The 13,816-nt window shown below is 45.2% G+C and overlaps 3 protein-coding genes across 7 annotated transcripts in view; 2 read left to right on the plus strand and 1 right to left on the minus strand.

Moving 5' to 3' along the window:
- Positions 1 to 4,420, plus strand: part of sm (heterogeneous nuclear ribonucleoprotein L) — a 183,859-nt gene extending 179,439 nt beyond the window's left edge. For all 3 annotated transcript variants that reach the window (XM_050180373.2, XM_050180374.2, XM_050180376.2), the window contains one exon: positions 1,587 to 4,420. In XM_050180373.2, the coding sequence (XP_050036330.1) occupies positions 1,587 to 1,645 (59 nt within the window). In that variant the 3' untranslated portion in view covers positions 1,646 to 4,420. The remainder of the gene's footprint in view (positions 1 to 1,586) is intronic.
- A 4,275-nt stretch (positions 4,421 to 8,695) lies between these two features.
- On the minus strand, positions 8,696 to 11,308 carry LOC126533235 (protein ZNRD2-like). Of its 3 annotated transcripts, none has more exons than XM_055071846.2 (4): positions 11,261 to 11,308; positions 10,851 to 11,044; positions 10,681 to 10,768; positions 8,696 to 9,252 (listed from the first exon to the last, which is right to left on the minus strand). In XM_055071846.2, the coding sequence occupies exons 2-4, from the start codon at positions 10,998 to 11,000 to the stop codon at positions 8,756 to 8,758; spliced, it is 735 nt and encodes a 244-aa protein (XP_054927821.1). In that variant the 5' UTR covers positions 11,001 to 11,044; positions 11,261 to 11,308; the 3' UTR covers positions 8,696 to 8,755. The 3 variants fall into 3 exon arrangements, with proteins under 3 accessions (XP_054927821.1, XP_054927820.1, XP_054927819.1); XM_055071845.2 differs by having other exon boundaries at positions 11,223 to 11,299; XM_055071844.2 differs by having other exon boundaries at positions 11,130 to 11,286.
- A 282-nt stretch (positions 11,309 to 11,590) lies between these two features.
- Nup133 (nuclear pore complex protein Nup133) overlaps positions 11,591 to 13,816 on the plus strand; it is a 47,929-nt gene continuing 45,703 nt past the window's right edge. The window contains exons 1-3 of the mRNA XM_050180473.3: positions 11,591 to 11,851; positions 11,983 to 12,119; positions 12,261 to 12,367. Coding sequence (XP_050036430.1) covers positions 11,730 to 11,851; positions 11,983 to 12,119; positions 12,261 to 12,367 — 366 coding nt within the window. The 5' untranslated portion in view covers positions 11,591 to 11,729. The remainder of the gene's footprint in view (positions 11,852 to 11,982; positions 12,120 to 12,260; positions 12,368 to 13,816) is intronic.

Genomic DNA, 13,816 nt, shown 5'->3' on the forward strand with positions numbered 1-13,816 from the left:
TGCGGTTGAAGAAGCCTGGACAACAAGCGGAGTGGTCAACCACTGCTCGATAGTCAACCACAAATTGATGAACATATGTGCAGATTCTAGTGGTCACTGACTGGCTGGTAATTGTTGAATTAATAGTGCAACAGGTTAACATGAGTGTGCACTCAGATTAAACTGTCACCTGAGTGTCATTGCCAAATCTCTCTTCCATCATGTTAATGATACGAAAACCCCTCGTAGTCAAGGCCATTCTGGCAAATGTTCTGTTGTGAATCAAAGCACTGGCTACCGTGTCTTGGAACAAAATGTCCAGCTGCTGACGTCACTGGTCATGGCACACTGCTGCAGCTTTTTCCTTTACTGCTTCTTCCTGGGGTAATGAAAAAGGTGCAGTCGTGTGATCAGCACTCAGGATTTTCCTGTTTTCATCATCGTGACATGGGTAAACCATAAATGGGTTTATGGGTTCGTGACAGCCAACATATGGTGGGCAAGTTTAGAATTATTGTCAATAGTTGATAGCACTAGGTGACCGCTTCATGGTGGCTTCGGGTTGTTTTTTAGAATGTTTCCACCTGTTTAGCGCATGTGCTGAAATCTGTGTGCGTCGAAGCAGTCCAGTGGGTGCATTTTTTTGCATTCTATTCCGCCAAATTCTGGCAAACAGCATCTGTCATGGCAATGCAAATTGTACAGTGCCAAAAGCAAAAAAACAGCGCCAGTGGGTGACAGTGTCATAACCACAGGCCTGAGATAGCGCTAGGCGGTGAACAGCTCGAAAGCAGGCGAGCAAGGGACGCGAGCGCGGCGGGCGCGGCATCAAAAGGAGCAGCCGCCGCCGCCCGCGCAGCAGCCAATGGCAGGCGCGCTTTAGCCCGCGGGATTTGAACGCGCTGCTCCGGCCAATCAGCGCTCCGCATCACATCGCGGGAAAACGCCAATAGCGCCTCAACCGCGCCGACGATGCCACTTTGTAAGGCGGCAAAATAGAGACAAAGAATCCACGGTCAAAACGACACCAAGATGGCGAGGGCAGGCCGCATGGTCCGGGAATGGCACGCGCGCGAAGTTGGACTTCATTTCGGCATTTGCGCGTGTTTTGTGGGCCGCGGTGGCCTCAAAAGTAGCGTTTTTTTTTTTTTGGTACTTTACGGTTGAATTAGGTGCTGATAATTACAGAACAGGTAGTTTATGAGACATACAACCCAAAAATATGGTTTTTCAAAAATCTACTTTTTCGCGATTTTTCGGTTTTCAAGGGCCGCATCCCCCCTTAAGCTTTTCCACGCAGAAATGAATATGACTGGCAGTAAGGTTTCTGAACTGAAAAGTGCTTCTTTATATTGTGAATAAAACATTTACTTCAATTTTTGCAGTTTTAGTTACTGTAGAGTATTATATAGCTGGCAGGACAACAGGAGCTTGCATATTGCACAGACTGCAAAAATAATCTGTGCAGCGGGGCCATATGGCGTGTCGTGCTTGGCGGCCGATTGGTTAATGTGAACACTTGGTTAGCCATGCTTTCTGTCATTGTTTCATGTCCCTGTCGATGGCCTGAACATGTTCGTGCACCATTTCTCTTCTGCCCATTGCAGACGGCAAGTTCCCTTACATTCTTAAGCTGTGTTTCTCGTCGTCCGGGCCAAGGTACTGAATCCGGCCGGCCACTGCAGCTTCGAAGCGCCCTCGTCTGCCATCTTCGCAGCTGGGGGTTTGACATCGTCACAATTGCTTCTTCTTCAACACGAGAGACAACACGGGGGGAAGGGCAGCGGAAGACACTTTGAACAAGATGATTTAACAAAAAAAAGTACACAGAAGAGGAAAAAAAAGCACCACACACTCCAAGAACTCTCCACCAGTTACCGCCACCACTATCACCACAATAAACACAGCCAGTAAAGACATGACACTAGTTGCAAATTTACAACTACTACACTTCATTCTTCACATGTGTATAAAACAGGCAAAACAAAGTGTGTGCAAACAAGTAACAAAAGAAAAAGTGAAGCTAAAGTAACTCAATTTTGATGCAAGAATTATGTTCACAGTTTAGTTTTTGTCGTTCTTGAACCGGCTTTGCAATAGTACTTTTGCAAGTTCAGTAGAAAAACATTTTTCATTCGATAAAAAGAAAGTTGCAGCCTACTCCTACTGTGGCCATAGTTACAGGCATGACACATGGTTAGCATGATCTTGCAACTAAAGCATAAGAGGTCAGAGATGCCAACCAACAACACCACAGACCTTACGTGTGCTCTGGCCATGGTCACTGGGGCTTGCACTTAAGACAGCTGATGCATTGCTAGATCTTGCAAGAAATATGCGAGGGGCTTGCAGAATACTTTTCACAAGATGTTGCAATTGGTGGCTGTTGGCTTGCAGGAGCCTTTGCAAAACCTGTTTCGGAACACTTCTTAACCAAGCTGTGAAAACTGTGGGCAAGACACACTACCTACCTTGTTTGTATATCTGATTGTACAGAATGCTTGAGTTGAGTAGGAAGGCAAATAGGGCTTGTTACTGAAGTGTCCGGGGTCTATGAAAAATCACGAGTACTCTCTTCACTGTTACGTGCCTACATTTTCAGTTCCTTTTTTTGTTTCCCCTCTTGCACTTGCATTGTGGCTCTTGTTGTGGGCAAGAAGCTCGTTGTTGATAAAGTTTGCTTAGACTGGTATTTCATGCTCAACACAATAGAGATTCTATGGTCCATTTTGTCTTTGACGAAATGCAATCTCATTTCATTGGTCAATCTCCTCTAAAATGGATTTGGCAATTCATGTCAGCAGACTACATAAAATTCCCAGACGATGTTGCTAGGCCCAGCAACTACTTTATGGAGATGCTTTTGCAGTAATGCCATAACTGGTTAATGAAAGGGGCAAAGGGAAAAGCTAGCTTAATGAAATACTGCTGGAGTTAAACTGAGTGCGGCATCGAGTTGGCAAGTGATGTGCGTTGTTGTAGGTGTGGCTGGAATGCAGAGAGCTTTTTTTGTTTCCCCTGTCCCATTGAGCAGACAGTGTTCACTTGTTGCTTTAGAGTAGCAAACATTGGAGGGCCCCAAATGACCCCCACACTTCAAACCGCTCAAGCTTGTTATGAAGCAAGTATATATAACATAGAAAGCCAGCAGTATGCCACTTCTGAACGTTCCATTCCAACACCAGTACAACCAAGCTTCAGGCATGCCTACTGTTGAGTTTGTGTGATTGGGTTCGCAGGCTGAAACTTTCCACTTCCTCATTCTGCATAGATTAGTTTTTGCTGTCTAATGATGCCGGAAGGGCACTTTGTGCTGTTTCTTTGCTCTGGGACGCAGGTATTAATGGCATCTTCTGCTCATCTGTTCAGAGCTGGCAACTTTAATAATAATAAATGTTTTTAATAAAGAAAAACTACAGTAGGCACCATCTGTATTAGGAGGGCAAAAAAACTTTCGCATTGAGTCCTCTTAGGGCATTCAATGCGACATTTTTTTTTTATCACCTTAGGACAAAACAGATTGGCCCTTCTCTTTCTGATTAGGTGGTGAAAAAAAAAGTGCCTTGTTTAGGCATCGCCACCAGACAGTGCAATTCCCGATTCATTCTGGATAATACAGCAGGCTCACTTTCAGTGACCATAAAAACTAAAGGCCATTGATATGTGGGTACATAACCGTCTCCTTTGTGGAATCTAGCGGATTTTAGTCATCTTTGATTTCAGTTGTCATTGAAAGGGGCTGTGCGACTTGCCTGTGCCCTAAACAGGTTGGTACCGGGTGGTTGTCACTTCTACCTGCATCCTTGAGCTATGCACCACTTCGTAGAGGCGTTTTGAGTTTGACCAGAAGCAGCCAAATATCATCAGTGCGTAGTTTCTTTGACATTGTGTCGCATTAGTCAACTGCGGGCCTTCTCGTTTTTTAGCTCTGCTGGTGTCCTCTTCCTCCCACTGTGTTGTCCTCGTTGATCGTGGCATTCGCGTCTTTCGAGAGAGTTGCACTCTTGTACCCCACCCCTACCTTTTCCACACGTTTTACCTTGTGTGTCCCATGGCTTCCAAAGAGAATAATAGTGTGTCACCTTGTGAGTACTGCACCACCTTCATTTTTTGTGTCAACGGGTGCATGTACGGGAGCATTGACATCATTTTCCCCTTCTCTTCTTTTTTTTAATTTTGTAGCTGTTGTGTGTGTGTGCGTGTGTGCATTTGCGCATCACTTGTTTCTTGTTACATAAGTGGCCTTTTCTCGTTCAAAGTAAGAAGAAAATGTCTTTTCTTTATTTTATTTTTGTTAGGGTCGCAGGTTATTTTTTTTCTTTGTCATCGAAGAACAAGCAATTTCCCTTTTTCACTCTGTTATATGTGCATGTGCATCAGTGTTACTATGCTAAATGTATCTGGTGGTCTCTACTGAATAAAAAGAAATGTGACGATTAAATGTGCCTCTTTGGTTGTCTTTCGCATCATTCAGGCACGGTGAGTGAAATCGACAGCAGAGAGAAAGCTTTTGAGCAGTTCCCGAGACTCTTGTGCTATGAAAACACATTTGCATGAGCATAAACTTTTTTCTCCTGGAGTGTTCAGCAATATTCTCCCCTTCAGGCGAGAATTATGCATTGTCTATGAATGTGTCAAATTTACGCACCTTTATTTCAACGCACGCAATGCTCCACTGCAATAAAGACAAAATGACAAGTTGGTGCTTTGTGCGTATTCTAACGAGTCTCTCAGTTAGTGAGTATACTTCAATTATTTTATTGTGCAGTCAATAATGCTGTTTTTGCATAAAAAGTATTGAATTGTGTGCTTGAAGTTCATTCACAATTCAATTGCTGACTATGCATTATGACAGCACAAAAGTTACTTCTATCTACATTGCTACCAGAATGCGTCATGTCAAACATGCTGGTACCTTCAACGAAGCTAATGTGTGTAGCAGTAAGGAACACATGTGAAGGCACATAGAGCATGCATGATGTTCAATTCACCTGAAGCTCAATGTCTACTGCTTTTTCTTGCCCACCACTGGACTAAACTGGCAAGAACAAGTTGCATCCACGAATGTGGATACTAGGGCTTGCAATGAATACAGAAAGCTGCCTTAGTGTAATTAAGGAAATGCTATCGCATTAGTTTTTTACGGTTAATTATCAGTTTTGCACACGCACTTCCGGTATCTATTGGGGCCAATTCCGATACACGGTCATTTGTGATTGCGATCCGGACAATTCCAGTGCATGAATCGCAATCGCAGGCCAACATCTGCGCCCTTTAGCGCAGTATTGTAAAAACACTAAAAACAAAAGTGAAGCAGCTCATTAAGAAATGTTTCAAGAACATTTTTGTCCACAATAGTAAGCTGTAAAATTGAAATCTAACAATATTTTGAAATCTGAATTCGTAGCCAATGCATTATGCAGTTCTGGGAGTTGCAGATGATCAGCTGCCAACCCGATCCAGATGTTAGATCGTGCAGCAGCGAGCATTGTTCATTGCGATCGGAAGTGTATGTATGACACCGGCTTAAAGGTGGTGTGCAAATCCCTAACAATAGATTTCGAATTGAATCAAGACAAAACAAGCAAATATCAAATGGAACTGCGATCCAGGTGATGGTAAAAGAGTACAGGCCTTTTCATTGTCGAGTTGGCTGCTTCACGAGCACTGCATGACTTAAGGTTTAGTCGAAGCAATGTGGCACACTTCCAACAATTGGAACTGTTGGAACTCCCGGGATGAATAAATGGTTTTGTTGCAAACTGAAGGTGACACCGAGGGAGGGTAAAAAATTTTTTTATGTAAGGTTGAGGTGTTGCTGATGATGCCTACCTTAGAATGCACTCTGCCTCCACAAATGGAATGGTCCAAAGAGTTATTAGCAAAGAGAAATAACTGCAGGTGTGCTGAGCACCAGCATCGTGCAATAAAATATAGTCCCAACATCCAGGAATGCAGCAAGACCCAGAAATGCAGGCACGGGTTTTCACAGGACAAGAAAAAACTCAGATCCAACACGTGTTCGCATCTGTGACTCAAGCTTTCATGAAGCAGTTGATGGAACATTGCATAAATTTGCCCATTTCGTTCCTTCGCCTTGGGCATAAAGGAAGCCGGTATGTACTCCCACTCCTCCGTGCTACGCAAAGAGAGAAATCTTATATTGAGTTACATTTCCTCATTCTTTATGGTATATTTGAAATGTACCGGCCACTTCCTGGTCAAACGCCTGTTGCGGGTGTGCGCCACTGTATGGAAATCCATCGTCGTCGTGAACATGCGGAGACGCTTCTCGGCCGATCCTTCATTGTGGGCACGTGCCATAGTAGAATGTAATTATCAACATGCAGCGATCACCAGATTCTTGGCGAATCACCCATTGTAGGTTTGCACAGTAGTATGCAAGTCATCCTAATCTACATACACACACACACACACTTCTTGGCCAATGATAGCCTATTGTGGTTGTGTGCCATAGTAAAGATACCATTATCATCATCATGTGGTGATCTTGTCGAACCAGTTCACGGTATGATAAATACCACCTGCTTCTTTGCCAAGTACCCATTGTGGGTAGGTGCCCATAGTAGGAAAGTCGTCGTCATAATCAATATGTGGCAACCATCTAAAGGAGCTAGTTGGCCTAGTGGTTAGAGCATTGGGATGCTGTGCAGGTAGGCTAAGGTTCATCCCAGCACTGAATGTGCTTTATTTTTAAAAGTGGGGTTGAACCTGCTTGGTTAGAACCTGACCTCCGACTGACAGGCTGTCAACCGACTTGGGCCAAACGATGGGATGGTAGGCAAAGAAAGCTTAATTTTAAGAAAGCTCTGTCAATCTCATATGCTGTGAGTATCAATGTTGCGTGAAAATTCTCGCAGATAACTGGCTATCTAACATCGTTATGTAACTTTACCCTATGGCACATGTAGGACAACAAAGAAATGTATTGCGACAGCAAGGTGACGACAATTACATTTATTGTACTCCGGGAACTAAACGTCGAGGTTGTTATGACCTTTTACAAGCTGGGCCAATCACAAAAGTAGGGCATTGGGCCTAATCAGAACTTGGGCTAGTTGCTTTGTTGCTCTAATGACTACAATAGAAAGGCTGCTGCAGGCACGAAAAGAATGACAAGGGTACAAGGCACAAATAAAACATGGGCAGCAGCTCCTCATTCGTTCCATCAAGGCAACCAAGAGTTGGCAGTTTGCGCCCACGTGCGTTTTACTTGTGCCGTATGACCTTTGCCATCTTGATGAACCAAATAACGAATTGGCATTTGGTGTGTATGTTCGATTTGTCCCTTACACCCTTGTCTCCTTTTCGTGCCACTGACATATTCATTGGTGTAGAGCACTGGTTAACTAGGCCAATTCCTAAGGTGGTTCACAACACGCCCCAAAGTCCTAGCTGCCACAACGGAAGCATGGTGGAATCTGGTGCACTCTCAAGTGTCACATGCACACCAACCACATCAAAGCACTAGTCTGCACGTGGGGAAGTGTGTGGTGTTACTCTCTTGTGCCACTTTCCATCACCTAATGGACATAAAGCACTGGAGGACCCTTGTTCAAACCTCATCATCAGAAATGATAACTGTTGTAGAAGCCCCAAACAACCAGCAACCTGGTGGCAGTCGTGATGTTGGGAACAGGCTGATCTAGCCTGCTGGTCGAGGCTGCCAATTGCTCCACCTGTAGCATCTCTTTCAAGGTACATGGTCACCACATTGATGGAAGTCCACTGTCTACAAAACGCAAATGGAAGACTTAATATTTATCTTCAGATTATCTCTCCATCACAAAGTGCCTGACAAGATGCATTAAAGCATCTGTTAGGGATCTTACAGTTGGTGTGTACCACATGCCATCTAGTGAATATGAGGGGAAAGAATATATGACATCACAGCAAAAATACTTCCTGGCAACACAACCGGCTTCTATACAGATGCCATCGCAACGATGATGCAACTTGAGGAGGCAGCTAAAGAATGCTTTGCATTCAAACCAAATCCAGCAAGCACAAGAAGCAGAGGCCATGTGAGGTACAATGGAAAAAGGTGCAAGCGCGAAGAACCAGCCTGACAAAAAGAAGCCGAGGCTAACAGATGGCGGCAGAATTTTGCAAGATGTCCACAACATGGGTAAATACGAAGAAAAATAACCATAGCCGCTCTATTTCTTCACAAATCCAAAGAAACTGGGTAGTGTTTTTTTTTTAAAAAGAGTGTAGACAAGAATTCCGTAGTGTTAGGGCCAGAACGACCCAACTTGTGCATCTCAAAAAGCCAGGGTCATGTTTTTTAAAGTTTACTACAACTCTACAACCAAAGCTGAAGGATACTGATGATGATGAGGTCAAAGCAGTCTTTTTTTGGTTCAACATCAACCCTGTTTGCTGATGCAAGTTGAAAAGGAAATTGTGGCTCATCACAATTGCATTAATAAATATTTTGCTTTCTTCTTCATTCGGCTATATGGTACTTTATACAGCAGTGCACCTCTAAGGTAATCCCTTTGAATTCTTTCAAGAATCCCTAGGTGTCTCCAAACCCTTTGGTCTATCAGTTTGCTGGATCCTACCACTAGGTAGAGCTTTATCCCAACATAAAATTTTCCATATTGCAACTTTTATATTGATGATAGAACAGTGAGCAACAGTGGTGAGAACTTCCCAGCTACAAAGGCTACCTACCAGCAATCAGCCTCAGTTAACAGCAAAATTTCCATGCATATTTATTCAGAACGACCAAACTTTGCCGTAAATGTTTTCATTCACACCTGCCTTGCCTGCCAGTGCACTCTGGCCCTGCATCGGCAGACCTCAAGTCATTCAAGGCAGTGATGGCCTCCGCACACGTCTTGATGAGGTTGCACATCTGGATTGATAGCTCAACACTGGAGCACATTTTCAGTTCCTGCGTGGCCCAGACCATTTTTCCCTGAACAGCTTGCATGGCTGCCACAACTTCCTGTTCTCGATGCGTCGAGTCGGGAGGCATTGAGGCATTCTCCACCATCTGCTGCTGGCTCCTGCACAACCCTGGGTCTCGCGATGCTAAAATGCATGGTGTCATGTTTTCGGCGGTCACAGGTGCTGTGGGCACAGAGGCACTGCTTGAGATGACTGTTGTGGCTCTGCGCGGGATCAGTGGTGGTGCAGTATTGTGATGCGTTTCTTCTGAGAGTGTGCTCCGAGAAGGGGCAGTCAACTCTGAGCTTGCTTGCCGTTCCTCGACGAGGCGCTGTGCTGCCACATCGGAGAGAACTGCAACATGCAAAAACTTGTAATGCACTACTTGCCTGCAAGAATACAATGCATTTCTACATACTCTGAGAAGATCGGGGAATGATAAGCACACACTAACTCTGTCCATTGCCATGTCACCACTGCTGGTGAGCTGTGCATGTTGGTCAGCATAATCACAAGTACACTGGCTCATACTTGCTCCACTTCACGGTGTTAAGAACGGCCAGCTGCAGTGCAAGTTTTGCCGGCCAGTTGCGACTGTGGCGGCAACTTTCCTGGAGCGTCACCGCACACCTCTAGCCACGGCGTGACTAAGTCGACTGTGTGTGAACAACAATATGTATGTCCTCGACTCTCCATCGCTGGAGCCAAGTTTGACGAAGTCGCCATTATGACTAAACGGGCTCGGCGGACCAACTATTGTTACTGAGCCACGGGAACGTCTACTGACACCCCTTCCCACGTGCCGACCAAGATGCCAGACAATGGGCGGCCGGCGGGTGCGCTGCAGCTCGGGGAATAAATGCCCCTACGGTGCCTCGTATCCCCTATGGTGCCTTGTCTCCCCTACGTGCCTGGTCAACTCACCTACGGTGCTTGGACGGCCGTTTCCGTCACCTGGGTATCGGAGGAGGACCGAGTGTTTATAAACTGCTGTTGTGCGGCTGCTCAGGACACTCTCTCTCAAGCAGTCATGTTAGACTGATATAAATACTGTAAATAAACCCATATTCCTCGTTCTCGAAGAGAAGCAGTCCTTCCCTTCATCAACGTCATCAGCGTGGATAAGTTGGACGATGGCATGGGCCAGCTACCTTCTAATTCATGCCCGACTCCAATCTTGACAACGGATCACGAGCGATGGGATTGAACCCCCAATCATAACAACAGGCATGAGACAGGGCGTCAGTGAGTGAACAAGAGTGCGAGTGGCTGTGTGTATGAACGGGAGTGGGCGCCTGGCCATTTGAGTGGACGTAAGTATGAACGTGAGTCTGGGCGAGTGTGAGCATGTATGTGAGTGAATGTCGACAAGTGTGTAATAGCCCTCGAAAAATATGGTGAGTGAGTATACCTGTATGGCTGTGCACTGCATTATATTTCAACCAGTTTCGCATCTTCAGCGGCAGTGTTTTCACTGCTTCCTTCCCTATGCTCAAAAAATCCACCGACACTCATCACCATGAAATATATGCCAAGGCCACCTTGCTGAAGAGCTGCTAACGTCACGTAGCCAAGACATTTTTCTTTTTTTTTTTTCGAGACAAACGATTTTCGGTTAGCGCAAATGATCGGGAAGCAGCAGATGGTAGAATTATACAATGCCGGGAATTTCGCTTTCTTAATGCATCATTCTCGACAGTGTTCCAATAGCATGGACCGCCAACCAAGGCGCCAAGCCCGTTACCACACAATCGTCTCAACGACAAGCTCCAAGACGCTCACCTGGGTTGTCTTTGACGTTCTCCATCGTGTCCACCTCTGAACAAGCGATACAGTACGATCTGCGCTGGCGGTCCTCAAGGAGTATGGTCTGCGGTAATACAAACAGGCAGGCATTTGGAGTGCTGGTACAATCAGAGGAACAATTAACCGTAAACTTAAATTTTACTCACGCTGCAGACATCGCAAACCTCGCTGAGCATTTTGTATCCTTTCAGAAGATAATCGCCCATAATGCCGCTAATCTTGTCCATTCGTTCTCGCCTAGCTTCGAGAACCTTTAGCTCCGCCTCAGACGGCGGTTTCCATTCGTAGTCTTCCATCTTCAGCACGGAGTCCGAGAGAAAACTGGCACCTCCTAGATCACCTGGGAGAGAACGGGCTATGCGTCTTTTTCCTCCAAGCAAATGTACTACCTCGAGAGACTGCCTCCTTCAAGAGAAATTGCGCACCAAGAGGGCAGTAAAGAGTGATCTACAAGAACATGGAAGGGCAGAATAATCAGTAAACGGGTTATGTACGAAAGAAATCTTAACGGACTTTACCATCACGATAGCAACTCAAAGCAAACAGCACAGCTTACGCGATCACGGCGTGTTTTCACGAATGCATCACGAGCGCCGATTTCTCCCCTAGTAGTCGGGAGGTTTCTGAGGTTTCTGAGTTAAAGCGTCGCCTTGGTAACGATTTTGTAAAGTAGACTAGCGCCTGCCGCGTTCCTCTATATACTCTTAAGGTGTATGTAGTGATCTCCAACTGTGAAATAGCCTCGGCAAGTAAAAGCGAACGCCAAGCTTCACTTGTGTCCATGTCGTTTACGTTTTTCTTGTTCGTGCTTCGGTTTAGCAGAAGTCAAATCGAAAACAGCAGCAACACTTGAGATGCGCTAATTTCACGTCTCCCGTTAAAACAGGAATTCGTTGCATCACGTGGGGTTTGCCGGCGCCCATTTAGATGCCGCTTGTTTTCGATGTCATTCTAACGAGCGTAGCTTGTGAGTCGCCGCGTTTCACCAGTGCATTGTTGGAAGTTTTAGGACATTACGCGAAACTATGTTCACTCCGCGTCGTGCGGGCTCCTCCGGTGGTTCTTTTCTCACAACTCCTCACTCGCTGTCCAAAAGTCGACGCAGTGGTACGCCGTTACCGTACGGCCGGTCGCCATGCGCGCCTGGGTGATTATCCTTGGTTTCGTTTACGTATTTAACGTTTGTTTGTTGAAATATTAACCTCGGAAGAAAGTAAAGTATGACTGACATGTAATGCTCCCGTCACTTGTGTTTTCTTTCATTCCTCTGTATTTAAGCATGCTTTCGCTGACTCAACTTCAAGACAGCTCCCTGCACCAGTCCCAAGTGCTCGAAGAGACTGCAGACCATGTCGTCGAGCTCTTCGGCAACATTTTGCCAGTACTTGTCAGTGAAGCTCTGGTCGAGGCCGAACGTAAGCACAGACTGCTTAGCACGATTTACTGTCTGCGGGTTGGGTTTCTTGAATTTGTCCCTTGGGAGTAGCTTTACCCTGTTGCCGTGGGCGCCCCTGGCTATTTATTTATTTTTTCGCTTTATTGTTGTTTGCTCGCAGCTGGTACAGATATCAGTGCCCGCATTTCGAGCTGCGGCTGGGCATGGCTCGTCTGTGGTCGAAAGTTGTTTGTGTGGCAGTACAAACAGGCATCACGTAACAGAAGTGTAAGTATTCTACGTCTCACTCTGCCATTTTGTTGTTCAGCTGCTCTTTCGTATGAGAGCTCAGTGATGAGCATTGTCGCAGTGAGGCACAGGCAAGTCACATACACGGCGTAATCGGCGGCCACCATAATCGTCGAAGATTTTAGCTAGGGAGGAACAACCTCTTACCTGTTGGTGAGCATAGGGGGGCAAGTGATGAACATATTTGTTTTACAACTTGACAGCTGACCACTTTCCAATAAAATCTGAAGTAATTCCAACTATGTGCTCAGCCATTTCTTCTGCCGCACTGATGATTAGTGCTTGCAGATTCCATTCACAATGCAACCATTCATTAGTTCTCAAGATCTCACTTGTCATCATTTGTCCGTAGCAGCATGCGACTTCACATGGCTTATGGGAAGCGTATTTGGATTAGCACTCTTGTTTTCATAAAGACCAGCTGTTCATTTGGAAAACTATTGTGGACCACACTAAGCATGCACCACTCCTACATACTCTGTTGGATCACTGTTAAGTGCCTGTTAGGCTGAAGGACAAAGCGTGCAAAAACAAATTGGTTGCATTAAGCAGTTTGATGTGCTCCATAAATGCCTTTGACAAAGCTTTCATCTGCAAAACACCATTGTTGATTTGAGTTCAGGAGTCTGGTTGAGACCAAAAAAGGCGATGTTGCAAGAATGGAAGTCGACAAGCGTGGTGATGCGGGCTTGTTGCTCTATCATATTGTATTGAGATAAAGTGTAGCATAACATTGGGACATGGGCACAAGAGGGAACAACAGACATGTAATGCTCACTTTCAACTGCAATTTTTCCCCTTTTTTGGGGGGGGTCGGGGGGATCATCTGTAACTATACCCTATTCGGGGAAAACACAGGGAAGGCGGGAGATGGAAATTCAAGACTATGAGCAAAACAAGAACAAGGTGAAAGCAGGAGCCAACGTTTCGACAAGTCCACTTGTCGAAGCGTTGGCTCCTGCTTTCACCTTGTTCTCGTTTTGCTCATGCCTTATCCGGTAGTATCAGAAAACCGTTTCAATACAACTTTAGAGCACCGTTACTGAATGCAAAAAATAATAATAGTAAACAAAAAATAACAAAACTTCCATATGCAGACAAAGAGCATGCTATGAATGTGGAAAGAGCTCTCACAGTAACCACATTTCAGTGGCAGCGAAATGCAAATACACTTGTGTACTTAGATTTAGGTACACATCAACGAACCCGAGCTGGTCAAAATTCATAAGGAGCCCTCCGCTATGGCACTTCTCCTAACCTCAGTGTTGCTATAAATCCCATGGATCAATCAAAATGGGCTCTGGTTTATCAGCATGCATAGATGATAAACATATTCATCACTGGTAATTAAGATTGCTGTGAATGACCACGATGGGTATGATGGCAGTTTCAAAACTTCCAACACACCAGGGTATCTTCTAACAATAA

Source organism: Dermacentor andersoni, chromosome 7 (genome assembly GCF_023375885.2).
Source record: "Dermacentor andersoni chromosome 7, qqDerAnde1_hic_scaffold, whole genome shotgun sequence".
Classification (NCBI taxonomy): domain Eukaryota; kingdom Metazoa; phylum Arthropoda; class Arachnida; order Ixodida; family Ixodidae; genus Dermacentor; species Dermacentor andersoni.

Excerpts from the sequence above, each read along its gene's own strand:
- LOC126533235 (XM_055071846.2), bottom strand. The coding sequence starts at position 11,000 with ATGGAAGACTACGAATGGAAACCGCCGTCTGAGGCGGAGCTAAAGGTT. Across the intron at positions 10,769-10,850 it reads AGGTTTGCGATGTCTGCAGC|ACCATACTCCTTGAGGACCG; the intron begins GTGAGTAAAATT and ends GTATTACCGCAG. Across the intron at positions 9,253-10,680 it reads GAACGTCAAAGACAACCCAG|TTCTCTCCGATGTGGCAGCA; the intron begins GTGAGCGTCTTG and ends TGCATGTTGCAG.